This window comes from Peromyscus maniculatus, chromosome 12 (assembly GCF_049852395.1).
Source record: "Peromyscus maniculatus bairdii isolate BWxNUB_F1_BW_parent chromosome 12, HU_Pman_BW_mat_3.1, whole genome shotgun sequence".
In the NCBI taxonomy this organism is placed as follows: Eukaryota; Metazoa; Chordata; class Mammalia; order Rodentia; family Cricetidae; genus Peromyscus; species Peromyscus maniculatus.
In genome coordinates, this window is record NC_134863.1 from 23718950 (window position 1) to 23738637 (window position 19688).

A 19688-nucleotide genomic window follows, 5' to 3' on the forward strand; every position below is an offset into this window, starting at 1 on the left:
TCTTTTGAGAATATGATAAAAACTACGGACCTTTCCCCATGTGGCTAATGAATGACACACAGCATTTATTTTATATACAGTTTCCCCACATGGGCTATTTATTTAGCAAGTGCATAACTATCGCCAGCACTTAGGAGGCTGAGACTGGAGGATTGCAAATATGAGGCATGGCAAGACTGTCTCATAAAACAAAAGCAGGAGCTGGAGAGATGGCTCAGTGGTTAAGAGCACAGGCTGCTCTTCCTGAGGACCCGGTTCTTTTCCCAACATCCATGTTGCAGCTCACAGTCATCTGTAACTCTGGTCCCAAGGCATCCAGTGTCCTCCCTGGACCCCGAGGGCTCTGCGTATACGTGGTGCCCTGACAGCAGGCAGACAGTACAACGACAGACTCACCTGTGTACATGAAACAAAAAGGAAGGGAAAGACCGAAAACAAAGGATTTCTCCTCCTTCTCTTCCTCTCCTTCCCTTCACCTTGTGCGACCAAACGTACGCTGTTACGGGGCTGTCTGTGGCCTCTCCCTTCTTCTTCATGATAGAGAAATTAGGAGAGGACATTTTTAAAATAATGTATTTCATGTGCGCTGGTGTTTGCCTGCATGCATGTCTGTGTGAGGGTGTCAGGTCCCCTGGAACTGGAGTTACAGACAATTGTGAGCTGCCATGTGGGTGCTGGGAATTGAACCTGGGTCCTCTGAGAGAACAGCCAGTGCTCTTAACCTCTGAGCAGTCTCTCCAGCCCTGCATTGCTTTGTTTTTAACAAAAGGTCTCAAGTTACAGCCCAGGCTGACCTGGAACTTGTGATCCTCCTGCCTTGGCCTCCTGAGTACTGGGGTTACCGGCGAGTGCCACTATGCTCAGATGGTACAGTACTTTACCTCTGACTAAATATCACTCCTTCTCCAGAGAGCATTTAGACCATTTTACACTAATGTTAGGGACATTGATAGGACCAACTTTCTGCCATTTTTCAGATGATCAAGCAGATCTCCAACTTCTAAAAAATAAAACAGGGGCTGAGAAGATAGCTCGGTTGGTAGAGTGTTTGCTCCGCAAACATAATGACCTGAGTTCGGATCCCCAGCACCCTGTAAAAGCTAGGTGTGGCAGCGCACCCTCTAAGGACTCGGCAGCCGGCCGGCCTAGCAGAATTGGTGAGCTCCAGGTTCAGTGAGGGAGCCTGTCTTAGGAAAGTAGGGTAGAGAGTGGTTGAGACACCTGATGTTGACCTCGGACCTACGCACATACGCACAGACGTGGGTGCGCGCGCGCGAACAGTCTATGGGTAGGTGCATGTGAATGCAGCAGCCGGAGGGGCCAGAGGTGTCAGGGCTCCCAGGAGCTGGACAGAGAGGCAGTGAGCCGTCTTAAGTGGGTGCTGGGAATCAAACTCAGGTCCTCTGGAAGAGCAGGAGGCGCTCTTAGTAACCTGAGCCGTCTCTTCCAGCTTGGGTATCATGTCCTAAAAACCATCTGTTTTGTCCTAGGAGAAGAAATACCACTTGCAAGAACGGGTTGATAAAGTCAAGAAGAAAGTGAAAGATGTGGAAGAAAAATCCAAAGAATTTGTGCAGAAGGTGGAAGAAAAGAGCATTGACCTCATCCAGAAGTGGGAGGAGAAATCCCGGGAATTCATCGGCAGTTTCCTGGAGATGTTTGGTCCAGAAGGGGCGCTGGTGAGAGCCTGCCTTCCCGACACTGGGGGATACCCGCTTCCCACTGCTGCTGGACTAGTGATTGCGTCCAGAGCATAGTACGCATGCTAGCGAGCGCTCGCCACTGAGCTACATACTCTGCCTTATTTATATATTTATTATTTTTGAGACAAGAACTCACTATGTAGCCTTGGTTGGCTTGAAACTTGCAGTGTAGACCAGGCTGGCCTAGGATTCAGAGTGATCTCTGTCTCCCAACTGCTAGGATTGAAGGTGTGTGCCACCACACCAGGCTTATTCATTTATTATTTGGAAGCAGCGTCTCCCTAGGGTGGGTGCACTTAGGCCTGAACTCTCTATGTGGCCCAAGGCAGGTCTTGAACTTGTGATTCTAATGTTTCAGCCTCCAGTCAATATACAGTGCATTAAGGGAATCACACTGCTGTGGAAAGGAATATAGACTCTGAGCAGAAAGGAACATCAACATTAAGAGGTTATCTTACTTAGTCATACATTCTCCTAGTAATTTTGTCAGCTGTCTATCAACCTGGACAGCTGGAGTCCAGATAAGTAGGTAGTCTCAGCGTTACTTCTGTGTTTTGGGTTTACATGGAAGAGGGGGTGGGGGGCAAAAAGAGAGCAGAAAGAAAGCTTCCTCTCTGTGAGGAGCTGCTGTGGGGCCCCAATGGAATAGCAGTACCCGCAAACCAAATGAGAATTCCACTCTGAGCCTTTGTTTTTGCCCGAGTTTAAGTGCAGGCTAAGTAGCCTTGGAAGAGTGTCTGATGGAAGTCAGGGAGAGGCTGACTGACAAGCAGGTGGGACTCAGAGAAGCGATCCAGTGTGCCGGGGAAACTGCTAGAATTTCAGTTGTGCCCTCCCGTCTGTCTTCTGAGTCATGTTTGGCGTAGCAGAGGCAGGGTGTTGCCCTCACACGCTTGAGACATAGCTTTGATCCTCAGCAACAAAGAACAACTACACAGGGGAGATGGGAAATAACGTGAGGTTTCCCAGGCTCTGGGAGTGACTCTGTGGCCCTTAGGTACCTATCTTCTAACTCTCCCTTCTGGTCTCCCTCCCCAGAAACACATGCTGAAGGAGGGGAAAGGGCGGATGCTGCAGGCCATCAGTCCCAAGCAGAGTCCCAGCAGCAGCCCCACCCATGAACGCTCCCCATCCCCCTCCTTCCGATGGCCCTTCTCTGGCAAGACTTCCCCATCTTCCTCCCCAGCAAGTCTCTCTAGGCGCAAGGCTGTGACCTGTGACATCAGCGAGGATGAAGAGGACTAACGTCCCATCCCTGTCCCCTCTCCCTCCCCCTGCCTGTCACCTCCAGAAGCTCTCGGTGGAATTCCATTCTGTGATCCCAACACTAAACCCAAGGACATCTACAAAGGAAAGGCGAAGGGGCAGGAGGACCCGGGCATGGGGAAGCAGACCGCCCGTGCCCCGCGACCTCCGCCAGCCACACCCAGGAGGCTGAGCACATCTTAGAAGCCTGCTCGCATCCATCCTCCCTCCCAGAGCTTTGCTTTACTGTTTATGTCATGTAATCTTGACAGGGCAATTGTCATTTTTATTAATTTTTTAAAAATTAGTCTTTCAAATATAGTAAGTAGAACTAATTTTTTGCCCCTGAGGAGTGGGCAGAAGAAGGAGGCGTGTAATGCCCAGAGGCCTTTCTTCCTGACACACTAGTGCTTGCCTTCTGTTCTGAAGAGAGCGGCTTGCCAGGTCCTGCGAACAAAGAGCCATGCTGATGTGTGACGTGCCGAGACGACTGCAACTCTGCCTTCCCTAAAACATCTAGAGCCTGAATCAGCTCCGGAGTCCCTGGGGAGTTTCCTGTTGGACCCAATGGGGTCCATGCAGACGCTGATGGGGACGGAACGGAACCGCCGAGCGTCCGTGTTCATCTTCTCAGAAACTTCTGTTGCCCAGCTCTTTGGGAGCTCTTGTCAATCTCTTTCCTGCAACTACCTGTAAAGGAAGGAACACTGAGGGCTGCTGGGAGCGCAGAGGGCAGTGGGGTGGACTCAGTCCAGGGCAAGGGCAGGTTGTGGTCGAGTTCCTGTTGGGAATTCATCCCTCACCCTGCAGCTCCCATGTCAGCACCCTGCCTGGCTGGATACAAAGGATGCTTTGAGCGTCTCCAGTGTGAACTTGACCCATTAACCCATGTTGCTTAACCCATGTATTTAACACTTAGATTTTCCACAGAGCACCCAGGCAAAAGCGTCAGAGAACACTCTGATCTCGAAAACACTCTTACTGACCTCCGCCCCTCTTAAGAATGCTCTTGGGTCGAATCAGTGGCTCCTGGAGGCTCTTGATCCTCAAAGAGCTGCACCTGGCAGGGACCCCCTCCTCTGCCCCTCCAGAAGCCCCAGGCATGGGCTAAACTACTAACCCAGAGGTCGGTGCCCCCCGCCCCACCTGTTTGAGAGGAAACAGAACTGGAATTTCAAATCAAAGGCTGCTGATTCTCGACCCCTGCTGTCGAGGCTGAGCTGATGTTTTCAGTCCCCTGGCCTCATCTCAGCACATGGCCCAGTTCCTCACTGTCAGCTATCCTGCCATGATGGGATTTAGGGCAAAGTTGTTTATTCCAGGACCTACTTGTTGTCCCTCATGAACACCCCTTGTGGGGGTGGAGCTTTAGGGTTTTCAGCAAAGAAAACCGCATTTTCTTCCTCCTTGTACCCTGTTAGGACTGTGGGCATGTCATAGCCCTCCCCAGACACTTGCTGGGGGAGGCTGTGTTACTGCCCAAGGGTCTGAGGCTCGCGGCACGAAAGGCCGGCATGGCAGGCCTACCTAGCGCCTCAGCTGTCTCCCAGGCAGGCAGAGCAGAGGAGGGGTCAGAGAGGCACACCTCGGTGTCCCGATGGCCCGTGGAAATGCTATTCCTAGCTCCTCACACAGGGCTGTTTTCACTGTCAGATCTGATCCACGTGGCCTTGGCCTGGACTCCTTTCTCAAACCCGCTGAAGTGAGGGTTTTCTCGTGTTATGTCGCACTGCATAGCTCATTCTGACTCTTCTACTTTGGTCCTCTCTTTGGCGATCCGTCTCTCTCTCTGCCTTATTCTCCTGCGTATACAAAAGTGATCACTACTGACACTCACCTGCTTCGTCCCCACAGTGCATGTCACCCGAGCCGGCACTGTGGGCATGGAAAGGGTCTCAAACATCAGAGCCTCTAGGCTGACAAGAGGTGTACCGTAGCCAGGGCTAGCCTACGCTCCTGTTCTCAGAATGCCCTTCCCCCTTCCCTATCTCCTAACACTCATAGTCTCAGATAACCCAGACGTGAGCCAAAACGTCTAGGGTGTGGCAGCACGTTAGGTGCTTGAGGGTCAGTGTGCTCCTAGGTGCTAGAAAAAGGTGCTGTCGGGGTGCTGCACTGTCGGCCTAGTTAACTGTACCTAGTTAAGTGTGGTTAAGCGTTCGGATGTTGTGTCTGACTAATCCGCACCTCTCCCTGTGCCGCCTCAGCTGTGGGGCTCTTCCCCGAGGCTGGATAAGAAAGCAAGCCGCATGGAAGGGTCGGATGGCAAGTTGTTTGGCCTCGGAGCCTCCATGCCATAGGAAGTGGCTGCAGACAGGAGTCTTCTAGCTGGTGCAGAGGAGAGGCCGGGATAGCAGCTAATCTGGGCGTGGGCTGGACAGGAACATTGCTCTTTTCATATACTAGGCTGGAGACTGGAGAATAGAGGTTGCCGCATAAAGTAGAAATGGGTTGCTAGTGCCCGCAGCTCGGGAGAGCTGAGCCAAAGCCCCTTTGCGGAGGAAGGGACTTGGAGTTGAGAAGGCTGAAGATCCCGAGGAAGAGGAACGGAGAGACCTCTCTGGTCCCTTCTCTCCAGCACTGTAGCTCCTCTCACTGTGGCCGCACATCTGGCCAGCCGTCTAGGATCACCCTCCACGGTGGCTCTTCCCAATGCTTTGTCACTGTCCCCAGCCCATGTTCACTCACGTACTCCACGTTCTGGAGCCTGTCGTCTTTGAGATCTGTTCTTTATCAACTTTTCAATCCTTTCTCAAATCAGTTCTGTTTCCCTGCTTTGGTTTAACCCCCTAAAGCCATAGCTTTTAGATTTCTGTCAGCATCCATGTGCCGAAACTGAACCCACACAGGGTTCAAAGAAAGCTTCCTTAACGATGTTTTTAAAACTAATGGTATTTTTTTTAAGCTTACCAATATAAGTATTTTTAAAGGTTGTATTTTTCAAAGTCATAACAATGATTGTTTTCTCTCACAGAATAGATTATCATGGGATAAAGAATGGTCCCTAGCTTCTATTTTTCAGAATAAATAAGTATAACATATTCTTGGACTTTGATACATTAAAGGTTAATTCTCCTAAAAGAAAAAAGAAATGTAGTCTGTCTGCCAGAATTTGTTGTCAGTCTGAGATTGGGGTAGAGAACAGAAATGGCAGTATTAATGTTTGGGTGGCCCAGATTGGGTTCTACCTGGTTTGAAGTGAGCGCCCTCCACCGCCTTGGAGGAACCAAGTGTTGTAAACAGAATTGATTGCACCAAGGCTGCTGAACAGCAGACACTTGGGGAATCTCACCCATGCCGTGATCACCTGCCTATCACCAGTGCGAGTCCGTGGGGGAATTTGCTCAGAGTTCCGTGTGCCGCTTTCCTGTCTAATAACGTGTCCAGTTATTTTGGCTTTTGTCATTTAGCCAAATAAAGGCCATGTGGTTTTGCCTGGTGTTTCTGTTTGCTGTAGTTTTGACCAGGCAGATATGTGTTAGGTATTGGGGCTTTTTTCTTTATATTCCCAGTTCCTCTGAATTTGCGTCCTGATTTCTGTCCTCAAGATCAAGCTTCATGACGATGCTAACGAGCAGTTCCATTTGCAGCTTCTTAGGGAAAACTCAAAAAGCTGGCACAAAGGGACCCCAGACCTCCCATGGCCAACTGGTACCCCCCAAGGAAAGAACGGCTTGTACGGCAGAGCCGGGCTTCTTTGGGAAGCTGGACTGGTGCTGTTTTGCCCGGCTAAGGCCTGCCCCTGTTCTTATGTCAGATAAACCACACATAAACCATGAACTCTTCTCCCCTTTATTCTGCTGTGCAGAAGCTCAGGGTGACCAAGAGTGGCACCCACAGAAGGAGTGTGCCTCGTGCAGAGTCTCAGCCTTCACCCTGTTCCTTCCAAAACTTCAAACGCCTTCCCCAAGCAAAACCCAGAGGAGTTCCGCATACTGCACTTGACCTCCATCCCTATAGTCAATATGGAAGCTGCCGGCCTGCGCTGCCAGTGGGAGCCTTAACCGCTGGTTAAGGTCGAGGGACAGGAGAAATCTCATGCTCTTCCGAGAAGGACAGTGTTTTCCTTAGTCCAGGCCACTCGCCTCAGGCTTTGAGTCTCAAGTCCAGGTCTGGTGCCGAGCAAGTCTCGTACCCAACCTTGTTATCTTTCCTTCGATAGTACATCCGCGTCAGCACCGTCATCAGGAAGGTCTCCACTATGAGCATGTGGCAGTTCATCACTGCAGTGAGAAGTGGAATGGACAGAGGTTATACTGCGTCAGAGACCAGGGAGCTAGGGCAACCCTGGCAAGCCAGCTGAAAGACACTGCAGTTTACCTCTGGACCAGGACCTAGGGGTGCCAAACTGCTGTGTGGAGCAAGGCAGACCAGCGGGAGCCAGAACTCGGCTCTGGCATCTCATCTGAGGCCAGCGTGCGCGTTTTCTCCGCACTCTGCTTCCTAACCATACCCATTCTTGTCCCAAGTTGAGGACTGAACCCCTGGCCTCCTGGTTTGATCATTAGGACTGGCCTCAAGCTGGGGACATTGCAGTTCTCTATGATCAGAGAGGCAGGAGTCCTCAGAGCCTCTGCCTGCTTTCTTGGATTCTTCCTGAACATTCTGAGCAGACATCAGGCTGGCCCACTTCTGTCCCAATGTCCTGTCTCCCCTGCCCACTCCCAGTCTGGCCCTCGACGTGGAAAGGAGCCCTAAGTGCTTACCTTGGGACCTGATTTTAGAAGAGAAGGGAGGTGAGCAAGCAATCTGCCCGCCATTCGCCAAGATGGAGAAAATGGAAGGCTGCAGGGCAGTCAGGATGACAAGAACCTGTGGCGTAGAAGAGAGGGGGTACAGGGTTGGCACCAGCCACCCCTGGTCCTGAGGCCAGTGCAGACCAGTCTCTGCAGTTAACAGAGGGCTGAGACTTAAAACTATATTGAAAATCGGTGCAGTTTCATCTTCAGGCAAATTATAATCGTGCTTACACCTCACTCACTAGGGTTGCTCATAAAACAATCAGCCTCTCTCTCATGGCCACCATCAGACCCTCAGTGGCATCCAGACAGGTGACAAGGTCATGTGGTGATAGAGGCAGAGGCTGGAGTGATACAGCAAAAGGCCAAGGAAGGACCACCATGGACTGCTGGCCAATTCCAAAGAGGAAATGGCAAGCCGGGTTCTCCCCGGCAGCTTCCAGAGAGATCACAACTCTGCCTCCATTTTGATTTGGGGTTTCCAGGCTCTCGATCTGTGCAATAATACATCTTGTTGTTTTAAGCCCGGTTGGTATTTTGTGACACAGAAAATCAAATAAGAGATAAAATGAAAGTGGGGGTGTGTGGAGATAATGTTCCAAATCTGCCAGGAAACCCAAAGGTTAAGACCATCGGGTCCACTCTGTTATCCTACCCCGTCATGTGTTGTCTAGCACCATTTCTGGGGTGTAGTTACCTGGAACAGAGCAAACTTGGATCCCATATTCTGTTCACCCAGGTGCATCTTGGCTTGACGGAAAAGGATGGCCAGCGACCAGAGAGCGAACAGTGTGGACACGCCGAGGAAAGTGTTGATCCACAGAGCCGTGCTCTTCTCGGAAATCTGGCGGCAGACCAGGAAGCAATCAGGAGGACAAACCCTCTGTTTCTCCTCGCCCATGTGGACAAAGGCGATACAAAAGCCCCCAAGCCCGGACTTCATCTCCCCACCGGATTCTCTGGGCTATCACTCTCCCGTGGTCACCCTGCCCTTGGCCCTGTGGGTCGCTGGTGCTCAGATATTAGTTCTAGAACCCAAAGATAACGAGTCTTAGGCTGTACTGCCTCCTCTTGGCTTACGTCTGATGGGTCGAAGATGCCGTCAGGGATGAGGAAGAGCCCCACTATGTTCAGCATTATCTTGAAGAAGGCATACTGGAAAGCGCCCAACATCAGCAGCTGAAGCTTCTTCCTGAAGGAGGAAAAGAGTGAAGAACATGGACCCATAAAGCGCCCACCCTAAGGGAGCCTGGCCCCTCCGCTGAGCTCCTGGACGAAGGCTGGGCTGACTTCACGGCATGGCTCACGGGTGAAGAAGGCACTGTAGAGTAGGTTGGGAGCACTGGGAATCCTTGCCTTGTACTTGCCCCTGATGGTGCCTTTTGAGGAGGAGCTCAAAGTATTGACTTTTCAAGTTCATTACTCAAAGTAGGCAGGGGGCCAAGCAAGCACCCAAACTACAGTTTTCTCTTTGCCACTGCAGTGGGAGCTGGGCATGATAGAAAACACCTTTAATCCCTGCACTCGGGAGGCAGAGGCAGGAGGATCTCTGTGAGTTCCAGGCCAGCCTGGTCTACAGAGCGAGTTCCAGGACAGCCAGGGCTACATAGAGAAACCCCGTCTCAATAAATAAATAAATAAATAAATAAATAAATAAATAAATAAATAAATAAATAAATAAATAAATAAACAAACAAATAAATAAATAAATAAATAATAAAAAGTAAGTAGGTAAGTAAGTGAGTAAGCAAGGCAGTGAGCTAAAGCATAAGACTTCTTCTTCTGGGGCTGGAGAGATGGCTCAGCGGTTAAGAGCACTGACTGCTTTTCCAGATAACCCGGGTTCGATTCCCAGCACCCACATGGCAGCTCACAACTGTCTGTAACTCCAGTTTCAGAGGACCTGAAACCCACACCAAAACACTAATACACATTGAAAAAAAAATTCTTCCTGTTCTCTCCTGGGGGCGTGGGGGAGGGCAGGTGCCCATGTGGGGGGTCCTGGCTGTGGGATATCTGCCTTTATCATTGGCTTTGTCCCATACAGGCTTAATTTCAAGAGCCTCGAACTACCGGGGCTACAGAGCCTTATGCTCACTTGTCCCTGTGGGATACCTCTCCCCTGCCTTACCTGGTAAGTATGAGGGGTGGGCAGCAGGGGCAGCAGCAGCAGCAGGGACCCGTGTGCACCCTCATCGGGGTGTCCTTCAGTGTCCTCAGAACTGCATCCTTCCCGCCGAAGCCTTCCACCATGACCAGCATCAGCAGGTAAAAGACTATGGCGTAAAACCTGGGGGAGAGGAGGCAGATTGCAAGCGCGTGGGTAGAGCACCACAGTGCACCCCTTTGTCGGGAGAGCTGGGGCTGGCTGAGGGAAGGGGCCAAGGGCCTGGCATTTTAGTTGTTTTTTCAAGACAGGGTTTCTCTGTGTAGCCGTGGCTGTCCTGGAACTCACTCTGTACTCAGAGACCTGCCTGCCTCTGCCTCCCCCATGTTGGGATTAACGGTGTGTGTCACTGCTGCCCAGCTGGGGCTGGCATTTTAGATGCATAGCTCGAGGAACAAGAGGGGTGACTGGGTCCAGAGGACTGGGAAAGGGAGCGTTTGGGGCCTCTGGGAACAAACAGGGACTGAAGAGTGTGCCCCCCAAAAAGGCATCCCCTGAGCACAAGCAAAAGTTCAAGGGCCTGCCATCAGCACAGGTTGGCAAGAGCGAGATTCCTATCAACGGGGCTTCTTCAAGACAAGGACTTTGGAGGCTTGGGTGTCGGAAAAGGACGGTCAGGGATGCTCATCCCCAGTGGTGAGGGCGGGGCCAGACACTCACGACGTTATGGCCATCTCCACGAGTGTGAGGGCTCGAGGGATCCAGAGACCAAAGCAGCAGAGCACAGACACCACCTGCTCGCAGAAGAACAGGATGCAGGTTAGGGCGGGGCGAGCAAGACCAGCCCAACTTTTTGTAGCTAGGGCTCCGAGAAGCCAGACCTGTGTGTTCGAGGCACTAGTCCTTCCGCTGCCTAGCTGCTGCGCCTGGGTCAGTGGCAGAGCATGCACAGGGCCCTGGGCTCCGTACCCAGAACCAACCAAAGTAGAAACAAGGACTGGTGACATGACTCAGCATGTGAAGGTGCTTCTCACGAAAACCTGGTAACTTGAGTTCAATCCCCAGAACCCACGTCAAGAGTGGAACAAGAGAACCAACTCCACAAATTTGTCTTCTGACCTCTACACATGAGCTGTGGCATGCATGCTCCCCTCATCATGTGCACGCACACACTAGTAATAATAATAACCCATTTTTAAAGTAAAAATTGCAACTGGAAAATAACTGAATAAATTAAATCCAGGTCCTGTGCAGTGGCTGCTGCATAGATAAGTTTTAAAAGGCTCCCAGCTGCTGGAGCTGTGGCTCAGTGGTAGGGTGTTCAGTACCCACAAGGGGAACAAAACAAAAACAAGCCCACAGCAGAAGACTGAGTATGGCCCTGTGGACACAAATGCCTGTGTATTGGAAGGTGGCCTGCTTTTGCCATCAGTGCCATGCTGCAGGGAAAAGGAGCGGGCACAGCCTGGTGCCGGGTGGGTCGCTGTCTGCAGCCCTTTGCAATAGAGTGCTTCACCCTGCTGGCAGTTGGCCTTGCAAACAGGCGGAGAGCAGTTCCCATGGCCCACGCTACACGGTGCTGGCTGGCGGACAGCGCTGCGCTGGAGCAGATGAGTTTAGGAGAGCTGTCGGGACAGCCTGCCCCGTCTCCAGTGCCTCTGGGGGGCCAGTGCCAGCATCCTCACCGTAGGTGCAGAGCTGCTCCAGATCAGGGTCCTCTTCTTGATGGGGCAAAGGGTGTTCTTGTACAGATAAATAGCGTCCTCTACGAAGATGGCAACTGAGCCCATGGTAAGAAAGGTCAAGATGATGGTGAGGGTGATTTCCAACGCACCCAGTTCTAAAGGAGAAGGGAAGTAGACGGCAATGAATTGAAGGGCAGATGCTGTTCTAGTAATGCCTACGGAATAAAGTGTGCATGCGTGTGCGTGTGCGTGTGCGTGTGCGTGTGTGTGTGTGTGTGTGTGTGTGTGTGTGTGTGTGTGTGTGTGTGTTTTAAGACAGAGTTTCACTGTGTAGCCCTGGCTAGCCTGGAACTGGAACTCAATATATAGAGAAGGCTAGACTTGAGCTACAGAGATTATTCTGCCCTTGGCTCTCAAATGCTTGGGATTAAAGGTGTGTTCCATCATGTCTGACCCTACAAAGGGTCTTTAACTCTTCCTCACAACTGAAAACATCTTTCCGAGCCATCCCATCGGTCCTCTGCCTTGTTTTTTGAGCAGGGTTTCTCACTGAACCTGGAACTCACCAATTTGACTGGACTTGCTAGGCAGCGAGCTCTAGGGACCCATCCATCTCTGCCTCCCTAGTGCTGGGGGTACATATCTACCTCACCATGCTTTTCACGCAGGTGCTGGGGACCTGAACTCAGGCCTTTAATGCTTATGTGGCAAGTGACTGACCCATTGACCTGTCCCCCTTAACCCCTTACATTTAAAAAATTTTCCATTTAAAGGGTGATAGAGCTGTGCATATTCTGACATGGCATATGGTGTGCAATGATGATGTGTTCACACAATCACACCAAAGCTCATCCCCTGTCATCTCCCTTCTTGGAGATCTCCCAGAAGCCCATTCCCGGCTTCCCCCTGGCCTCTGGCCTGGGATCTCCACAGCCTGCATTCTCCAGACTCAAGGGAGTTTTTCTAAACGAAGTGAGACACACATTGTCTTTCACAGCAGAAAGGCAGAGGGAGCCTACAGAGGGAGACGGTAACAGGAGGGACATCTAGGGTTCCACCGTCCACTAGGGTGACTATAGTTTGAAAAAACAGTTCACATTTTATGAAAGACTAGAAATAGGAGCTTGGAGGTTCCAGACGGAAAGACATGGAGCTGGAGAAGTTAGCCTCCCTGATTTGATCAGTGTACTTTGTGTATGCATATTGAAATACCCCACCATACTCCATCCATGTGCATAATTATTCCACACTAATTAAAAACCCCATCATCTCAGCTCTTCTCTGTGTTTCGGGCTGAAGATTTCACTGCCACACTCCATCCTTCCAGCAGCCACGCTGAGCCGTTTCTGCCCCCGAGGACTTTCTCTCTGGCTTCTGCTTGGCTGGCTCCTGGGCCTGTGTTCTCTGTTCCAGTGTTGAGACTTGGGCCCCCATGCCTGGGCAGCCTGCATGATGAGGCCTGCCCAGCTTGGTGAGGTTCTTTACATCTTTCTATACTTTGATGCTACCTCCAAGGCAGGGGCTGTGTCAGGCTGTCCTCTGTTCTGTTGCCAAGTAACAGTAACAGCTCTCTAAGTATGCTTGCTATTCAACTTGACACAAACTGGACTCATCAGAGAGGAGGGATCATCGCCAATTGAGAAAATGCCTCCATAAGATTGGACTGTGGTCAACCCTTTAGGGTGCTTTCTTATTTAGTGATTGATGGTGGAGGGTGCCAGCCCATTGGAGTGGCGCCACCCCTGGACTGGTGGGCCTGGCTTCATAAGAATTCAGGCTAAGCAGATCAGTGGTGGTGCACACCTTTAATCCCAGTACTCAGGAAGTAGAGGCAGGTGGATCTCTATGAGTACAAGACAGGCCTAGTCTACAGAGAGAGTTCTAGAACAGCTAGGACTACACAGCAAGACCCTGTCTCGAGACTAATAATAAATAAATAATCACAATAAAATAAATATATGCAATAAATAGTTTATGCAAATGGCATCTTACAAACTCTAAATGCTTTTTTTCTTTTTTTTTCTCGAGACAGGATTTCTCTGTGTAGCCTTGAGCCTTTCCTGGAACTCACTCTGTAGCCCAGGTTGGCCCTGAACTCACAGAGATCTGCCTGCCTCTCTCTAAATGCTTTTTGCCCAACCTTACTTCTATAACTTTTACTGCTTTCATCGTGAGAAGCTGATGTTGCATTAGCACCCTTGGGTGTGTCTCCTAGAGAGATAGGAGACTTTCTCTGGCATGTGCCTGGAATTAGAACTGCTGGGCTGGAGGAGAGGGCAAGTTTAGGTTTCATGGATACTATATGCTATTCACAGGTGTTATATATTATACTGGGTGTGGCTGCTGCTTCATCACCTTTTTGTTGTTGTTGTTGTTGTTGTTTTTAAACATGGGTCCTGGGTATCAAACTCCAGTCTTCAGGTTTTCACAGCAAGAACTTTTACCCCCTGAGCCATCTCACTGACCCTTTCTTGAATTTTGAAAAATGATTTGCTATTTCTAATCATAAAGACAATTTCTACTTTTTTTAATTAAAAAAGTTTTCATTTTATGTTTATGTCCTTCATCTGCCCGAATTAAAGTTAATTTCCTGTGTATTGATTTCCTTGGGCATAGGTAGCTGTTCTGCACATCTTCCTAGGAGCCTGTCCTATAGCATCCTTCTGTGTGGATCCCATGTCCCACAGCATCCTTCTGTGTGGACCCCCATGTCCCACAGCATCCTTCTGTGTGGATCCCCGTGTCCCACGGCATCCTTCTGTGTGGACCTCCGTGTCTCACAGCATCCTTCTGTGTGGACCTCCGTGTCCCACAGCATCCTTCTGTGTGGATCCCCGTGTCTCACAGCATCCTTCTGTGTGGACCCCCGTGTCCCACGGCATCCTTCTGTGTGGACCCCCGTGTCCCACAGCATCCTTCTGTGTGGACCCCCGTGTCCCACAGCATCCTTCTGTGTGGACCCCCATGTCTCAGAGCATCCTTCTGTGTGGACCCCCGTGTCCCACGGCATCCTTCTGTGTGGACCCCCGTGTCCCACAGCATCCTTCTGTGTGGACCCCCGTGTCCCACAGCATCCTTCTGTGTGGACCCCCGTGTCCCACAGCATCCTTCTGTGTGGACCCCCGTGTCCCACAGCATCCTTCTGTGTGGACCCCCGTGTCCCAGAGCATCCTTCTGTGTGGACCCCCGTGTCCCACAGCATCCTTCTGTGTGGACCCCCATGTCCCACAGCATCCTTCTGTGTGGATCCCATGTTCCACGGCATCCTTCTGTGTGGACCCCCATGTCTCACGGCATCCTTCTGTGTGGACCCCCGTGTCTCACAGCATCCTTCTGTGTGGATCCCATGTCCCACGGCATCCTTCTGTGTGGACCCCCGTGTCCCACAGCATCCTTCTGTGTGGACCTCCGTGTCCCACAGCATCCTTCTGTGTGGATCCCCGTGTCTCACAGCATCCTTCTGTGTGGACCCCCGTGTCCCACGGCATCCTTCTGTGTGGACCCCCGTGTCCCACAGCATCCTTCTGTGTGGACCCCCGTGTCCCACGGCATCCTTCTGTGTGGATCCCCGTGTCCCACGGCATCCTTCTGTGTGGACCCCTCCTGTCTCTGCCCCTGGACCTGACGCTTTGCTGTTTTTCTCCTCCAGGCCCTTTGCCATTGTGACCTCAATTGCTTCAGCATCCACAAGCCTAACACAGCCTTCACTGCTGGCAAGGCAGCCTCCCTTTCTGCCGCTTCCCCAAACCATCCTGGCTTTTCTAGATAAACGTTTAGGTCAGCTTAATTTAAAACAAAATTAGAGGTTATAACTGGAATTGTATCACAAACTCTAAAAAACCTGGCCATTAAAAGCTGTAAGAGTTCTAGAATAGCCCTTTTAACCACTTAAGAAACAAAGAGGCTGGACAGAGTTTCCCCACATCCCTCTTCCTCTCCAGTCTCCTGTGGGTCATGTCACTGCTCAGGATCACTCTCCTTGTCTAAATATTTACCAGGGCTCCTGCTTTGTGTCAGCTGAATCTTCCACTTCCTTCCTGCCTGCTGCCCAGGTTCAGCCTCTGTTCTCGCCTGCTCCAGAGGGTCAACAACCGCTTGGTCTCATCCCGGTTTCTCCCAGGGCTCTTGCCCCCAAGTCATTCTGATTACTGATTAAAGGTCCTGAACCACCCCATCCAGCCCCTCCCAGTCTTACAGTCCTCACCGGTGGCTCCATCTTGAGGATAAAGTACAACCTTCAGGATTAACCCTATTCAGGCCCCACCTCAGCTGCCCAGCCCTCTCATTGCCCCAAGCTCCTCCGCTAGTAACCAGCCTTGCCAGATGTGGGGAACCCACTGGCCCATTCGATCACCATCCCCACCCTGCGCTCCCCACATCCTCCTGCCCCAGCCTCACCAGGCAGCCTACTTGACTATGAGACCCAGAGAGTCAACCTGTTTCCAGATCCTTGTTTCCAAAACTTGTTTCTAGATCCTCTACCTGCTCACATGGTAGCCAGGAGGTATGAGAATTAGTGTATCATGTGAGGCAATGTTTCAGAGGCCGAGTAATACTGATACTTTGATTCCTGTGGAGGGCTGAACTGTGGAGAGTGTACTGTGGGGTCTGTACTGTGGGGGGGTCTGTACTGTGGGAGGCTGTACTGTGGGGGGCTGAACTGTGGGGTCTGTACTGTGGGGTCTGTACTGTGGGGGGGTCTGTACTGTGGGAGGCTGTACAGTGGGAGGCTGTACTGTGGGGTCTGTACTGTGGAGGGCTGTATTGTGGGGGGCTGTACTGTGGGGGGGGCTGAACTGTGGGGTCTGTACTGTGGAGGGCTGTACTGTGGGATCTGTACTGTGGGATCTGTACTGTGGGGGTCTGTACTGTGGGATCTGTACTGTGGAGGGTTGTAATGTACCTTGCAAGTGGTCTAGTGGCCTCTTTAAAACCTGCCCATTAGACGCCAAGGGCAGGCAACCTCCAGCGTGGCCATTCAAATTGTCTTCAGACACGCCAAATACCTCCTGGGCTAAGGACCTCTGGTGTAAGGTGACTTTTCTCCCACCAGCTCCACTCTCTAAATATGAAGTGCTTGGAGCTAGATGCGGCAGCCACCTGCTGCCGCTAACCACAGAATGCACCAGGCATCTCTGGACACCTGCAGTTGCTAATACTCTGGCTCAGAGCATCTGAAACGGAGCTATCCTTAGCCTAAGGACCTGGCCACATCAGCTCCCCACTGCACACGACAGCATCCCCTCGCTTAGGAGGCATCTATTTTGGAAGAAGCCACCGGGAGCCCCACATTTCCGAAATGGTTAATTGTGATGTAGAAGACAAGATAAAACTGGCTTGATCTTTTCCCTCCTAGAAGCACACAGGCCACTCTGTTCTCAGTAGTTTGGAGGCAGAAGGCGAGAGCTCACCTCTGTCCGACGCCTAACACTTCCAAAAGCAGTTCAACACTGGGCAGACGAGTTCGCAGGCTCATGCAAGTCAAGCCCACTCCTCACAGCAGCCACCCCTCTGCAGAGCTGAGAGCTCTCGTGGGGAGTATATGAACACTCCAGGGGAATTGTGGGGCTTGGGTTATATGGGTACCACCTTGAACGCTGGAAACACAAATGAATGTCCCAGATCCTAGCGTCCCAGTTTGAATGTGTCTTGAGGCTGGGGTGGGTGGAGAACCAGGCTCCGGTTTGTCTCCTGGGCTAAATTTTCATGTCTCACGGTAGCCCACTGATTCCTTGGGAGAACTGACCTTCTCCAAGGCCTCAGCCATTATGAACATAGGGCCAGCCATCCTCTCATGCTGGCCAGATGTGAACCGGCTCTCTTGAGCTCCCCCAGTTGTCCTGACTTCCCTCTGGGGTACACATGTCCTGCTTTAACTCCTCCAGGGGGCCCTGTGACTCACCTCTCAGGAGCTGGGCTGCAGTCGGAGGGTAAGAGAAGCAGGCAGAGGAGATGCTGTAATTGGTTTGCAGGAGCTCCAGAAGGTCTGCTGTGTACCTGGAGAGACACGGGTTTGCTCAGACCCAGGCAGCTGGGGAAGGGGTGTGGCAGACTAGACCGTCTGATCCACATCGAACCCTCCTGAGTGCAAGGAGCTGGTCCATTGTTCCTCGAGGCCCTGGAGAACTGACTTAGGTTAGAATATAAGACAAGCTGCCAGGGAGGATGAGCAGGGTCCAAGGGAAAGAGTGGCCCCTTAGCCGGGCATGGTAATGCGGGCTTGTAACCCCAGCACCGGGAGGGAGGCTGAGGCAGGAGGATCTCAGTTTGAGACCAGCTTCAAGTACATAGTGACATGATAGGGCTCTATTAGAAAAGAAAGGAAGAAAAAGGAAGGAAGAGAAAAAGAAAGAGGAAGGGAGGGAGGGAGGGAGGGAGGGAGGGAGGGAGGGAGGGAGGAAGGAAGGAAGGAAGGAAGGAAGGAAGGAAGGAAGGAAGGAAGGAAGGAAGGAAGGAAGGAAGGAAGGCAGGAAGGCAGGAAGGTAGGCAGGAAGGCAGGAAGAGGGTCCCACAGCACCAGGACGGGCCTGCCCACGGTTGGTCAGCGGCTCTGTGCATGTCCAGGAATGCCTTCTGCAGCCCCATCCAATCCCAGCTTCCCTGAAGCCCAGGGGACTCAAAGGCAGGCACTTTTCAATCTTATCTTGTTCTGAGTGCTGGAAAGCAAAGGGGCCCTGCGAGGGAGCCAGGGAGGGACAGGCCAGAGAGATAGGGGAGGCTGCCGTTTCTTAGCAACTGGCTCCCAGCCCAAGACCTGCCGCGCTCACTTACCTGGGGTCAAGTCTTATCTGAGTCCTGCCGGGCTCCATCCTTCTGTTCTCTCGGGCAGACGCTGAGGGTGAGGAGGGCCAGGCAGGGCTGGCAGACGGGAGCCCTGAAGAGTCGGGAGGTTTCCTGGGAGGTTTCTGTCCCGCACTGCGGCGCTAATGGCCTTGTTCGCTGGGTGAGGGCTGAGGAGAAAGTGGACAGTCTCCCCTGCTCTCTCTACCTCCGGAAGCCTCCAGTGTCAGCCTTTTATCTCGGAGTTCACCCCGAGGAATTTGATCCTCTGTGTTGACTCCTCCCTGCAGGTTAGCAGGTTAGGCTTGGTCCCTCCCACCTCCCTCAGATACTTTGATCACTCCCTCAGATACTTTGATCACTCCGTGTCCCTGGACTACCCAACCCTTCCAACTTCATACTCCCTGAAGGAGCCTTCTAAGGCTCACCGGATCCAAGACAGAAATGTCCCCCGTCAGGCCCAGGAGAGGGGAACAAAGTCCTCGTTTGGTCAGTAACTCCCGGTGATTCAGGCAGAAGTATGGGCTCTGGTCCCTTGGAAACAGAGACTCGGGTCTGTGGCTTGGCCCGCAGTGGGGAAAGGTCAGAGGAGGCTGCTGCTGCTGCTGCTGCTTTTTAGACAGGGTCTCGCAATGTAGTGCTGACTAACCTGGAATTTGTTATATTGATCAGGCAGGCCTTGAACTCACTGCAACCTGCCTGCCTCTGCCTCCCGAGTGCTGGGATTGAAGCCGTGCGCCACCATCGCCGGGCTCAGGGTTTGCTTCTTAAAGGTCAGCCCATGTTGGGCTGAGAACCGGCTTAGTGACACCTGGACCCGAAGAGCAAGCCAAGCCGCGGCTGCACTGCATCTGTCAGAGCGCCCAGGTTTCTGTCCACGTTGACCGGGCTTCTTTTAAAAGGCCGAATTAGGGCTGAGGGGAATGGCTTGGTCTGTAAGTACGCACCCTCGGAAGAAAGGACCTGAATCTGACCCTCAACACCCACATAAAAATGCTGGGTGTGGCAGCATGTGCATGTAACCCTCTGTCTGGGGAGTGGAGCCGGGAGGACTCCTGGGGCTTGCTGGCCATCCAGTCTAGCTGAATTGGTGAGCTCTGGGTTCAGTGAGAGACCCCATTAAAAAAAAAAAATAAGATGGGGCCAGGCGGTGGTGGCACATGCCTTTAATCCCGGCACTCAGGAGGCAGAGGCAGGCAGATATGAGTTCGAGGCCAGCCTGGTCTACAGAGTGAGTTCCAGGACAGCCAGGGCTACCTAGAGAAATCCTCTCTCAAACAAACAAGATGGAGAGTGATTGAGGAAGACAGCCCATGCTGACCTCTGCCTCCAGAGGCATGCACATGCCCACTCACACCAACTCCCACTCACATCCACACCCCCACACCCTACTCCAAGTTTTATGCTTAAGAGCTTCTTTATTGGGCTG

The 19688-nt window shown here is 51.9% G+C and overlaps 2 protein-coding genes across 3 annotated transcripts in view; one reads left to right on the top strand and one right to left on the bottom strand.

The window, feature by feature from the left end:
- The window catches only part of Pcyt1a (phosphate cytidylyltransferase 1A, choline), a 45602-nt gene extending 39220 nt beyond the window's left edge, over positions 1-6382 (top strand). For both annotated transcript variants that reach the window (XM_006974513.4, XM_006974514.4), the window contains exons 8-9: positions 1491-1679; positions 2742-6382. In XM_006974513.4, coding sequence (XP_006974575.1) covers positions 1491-1679; positions 2742-2948 — 396 coding nt within the window. In that variant the 3' untranslated portion in view covers positions 2949-6382. The remainder of the gene's footprint in view (positions 1-1490; positions 1680-2741) is intronic.
- Positions 6383-6726: 344 nt separating this feature from the next.
- On the bottom strand, positions 6727-18465 carry Slc51a (solute carrier family 51 member A). The gene is made up of 9 exons (XM_006974512.4): positions 18251-18465; positions 17382-17476; positions 11480-11634; positions 10515-10588; positions 9819-9977; positions 8768-8879; positions 8385-8531; positions 7655-7760; positions 6727-7171 (listed from the first exon to the last, which is right to left on the bottom strand). The coding sequence occupies exons 1-9, from the start codon at positions 18286-18288 to the stop codon at positions 7035-7037; spliced, it is 1023 nt and encodes a 340-aa protein (XP_006974574.1). The 5' UTR covers positions 18289-18465; the 3' UTR covers positions 6727-7034.
- Positions 18466-19688: the final 1223 nt, after the last annotated feature.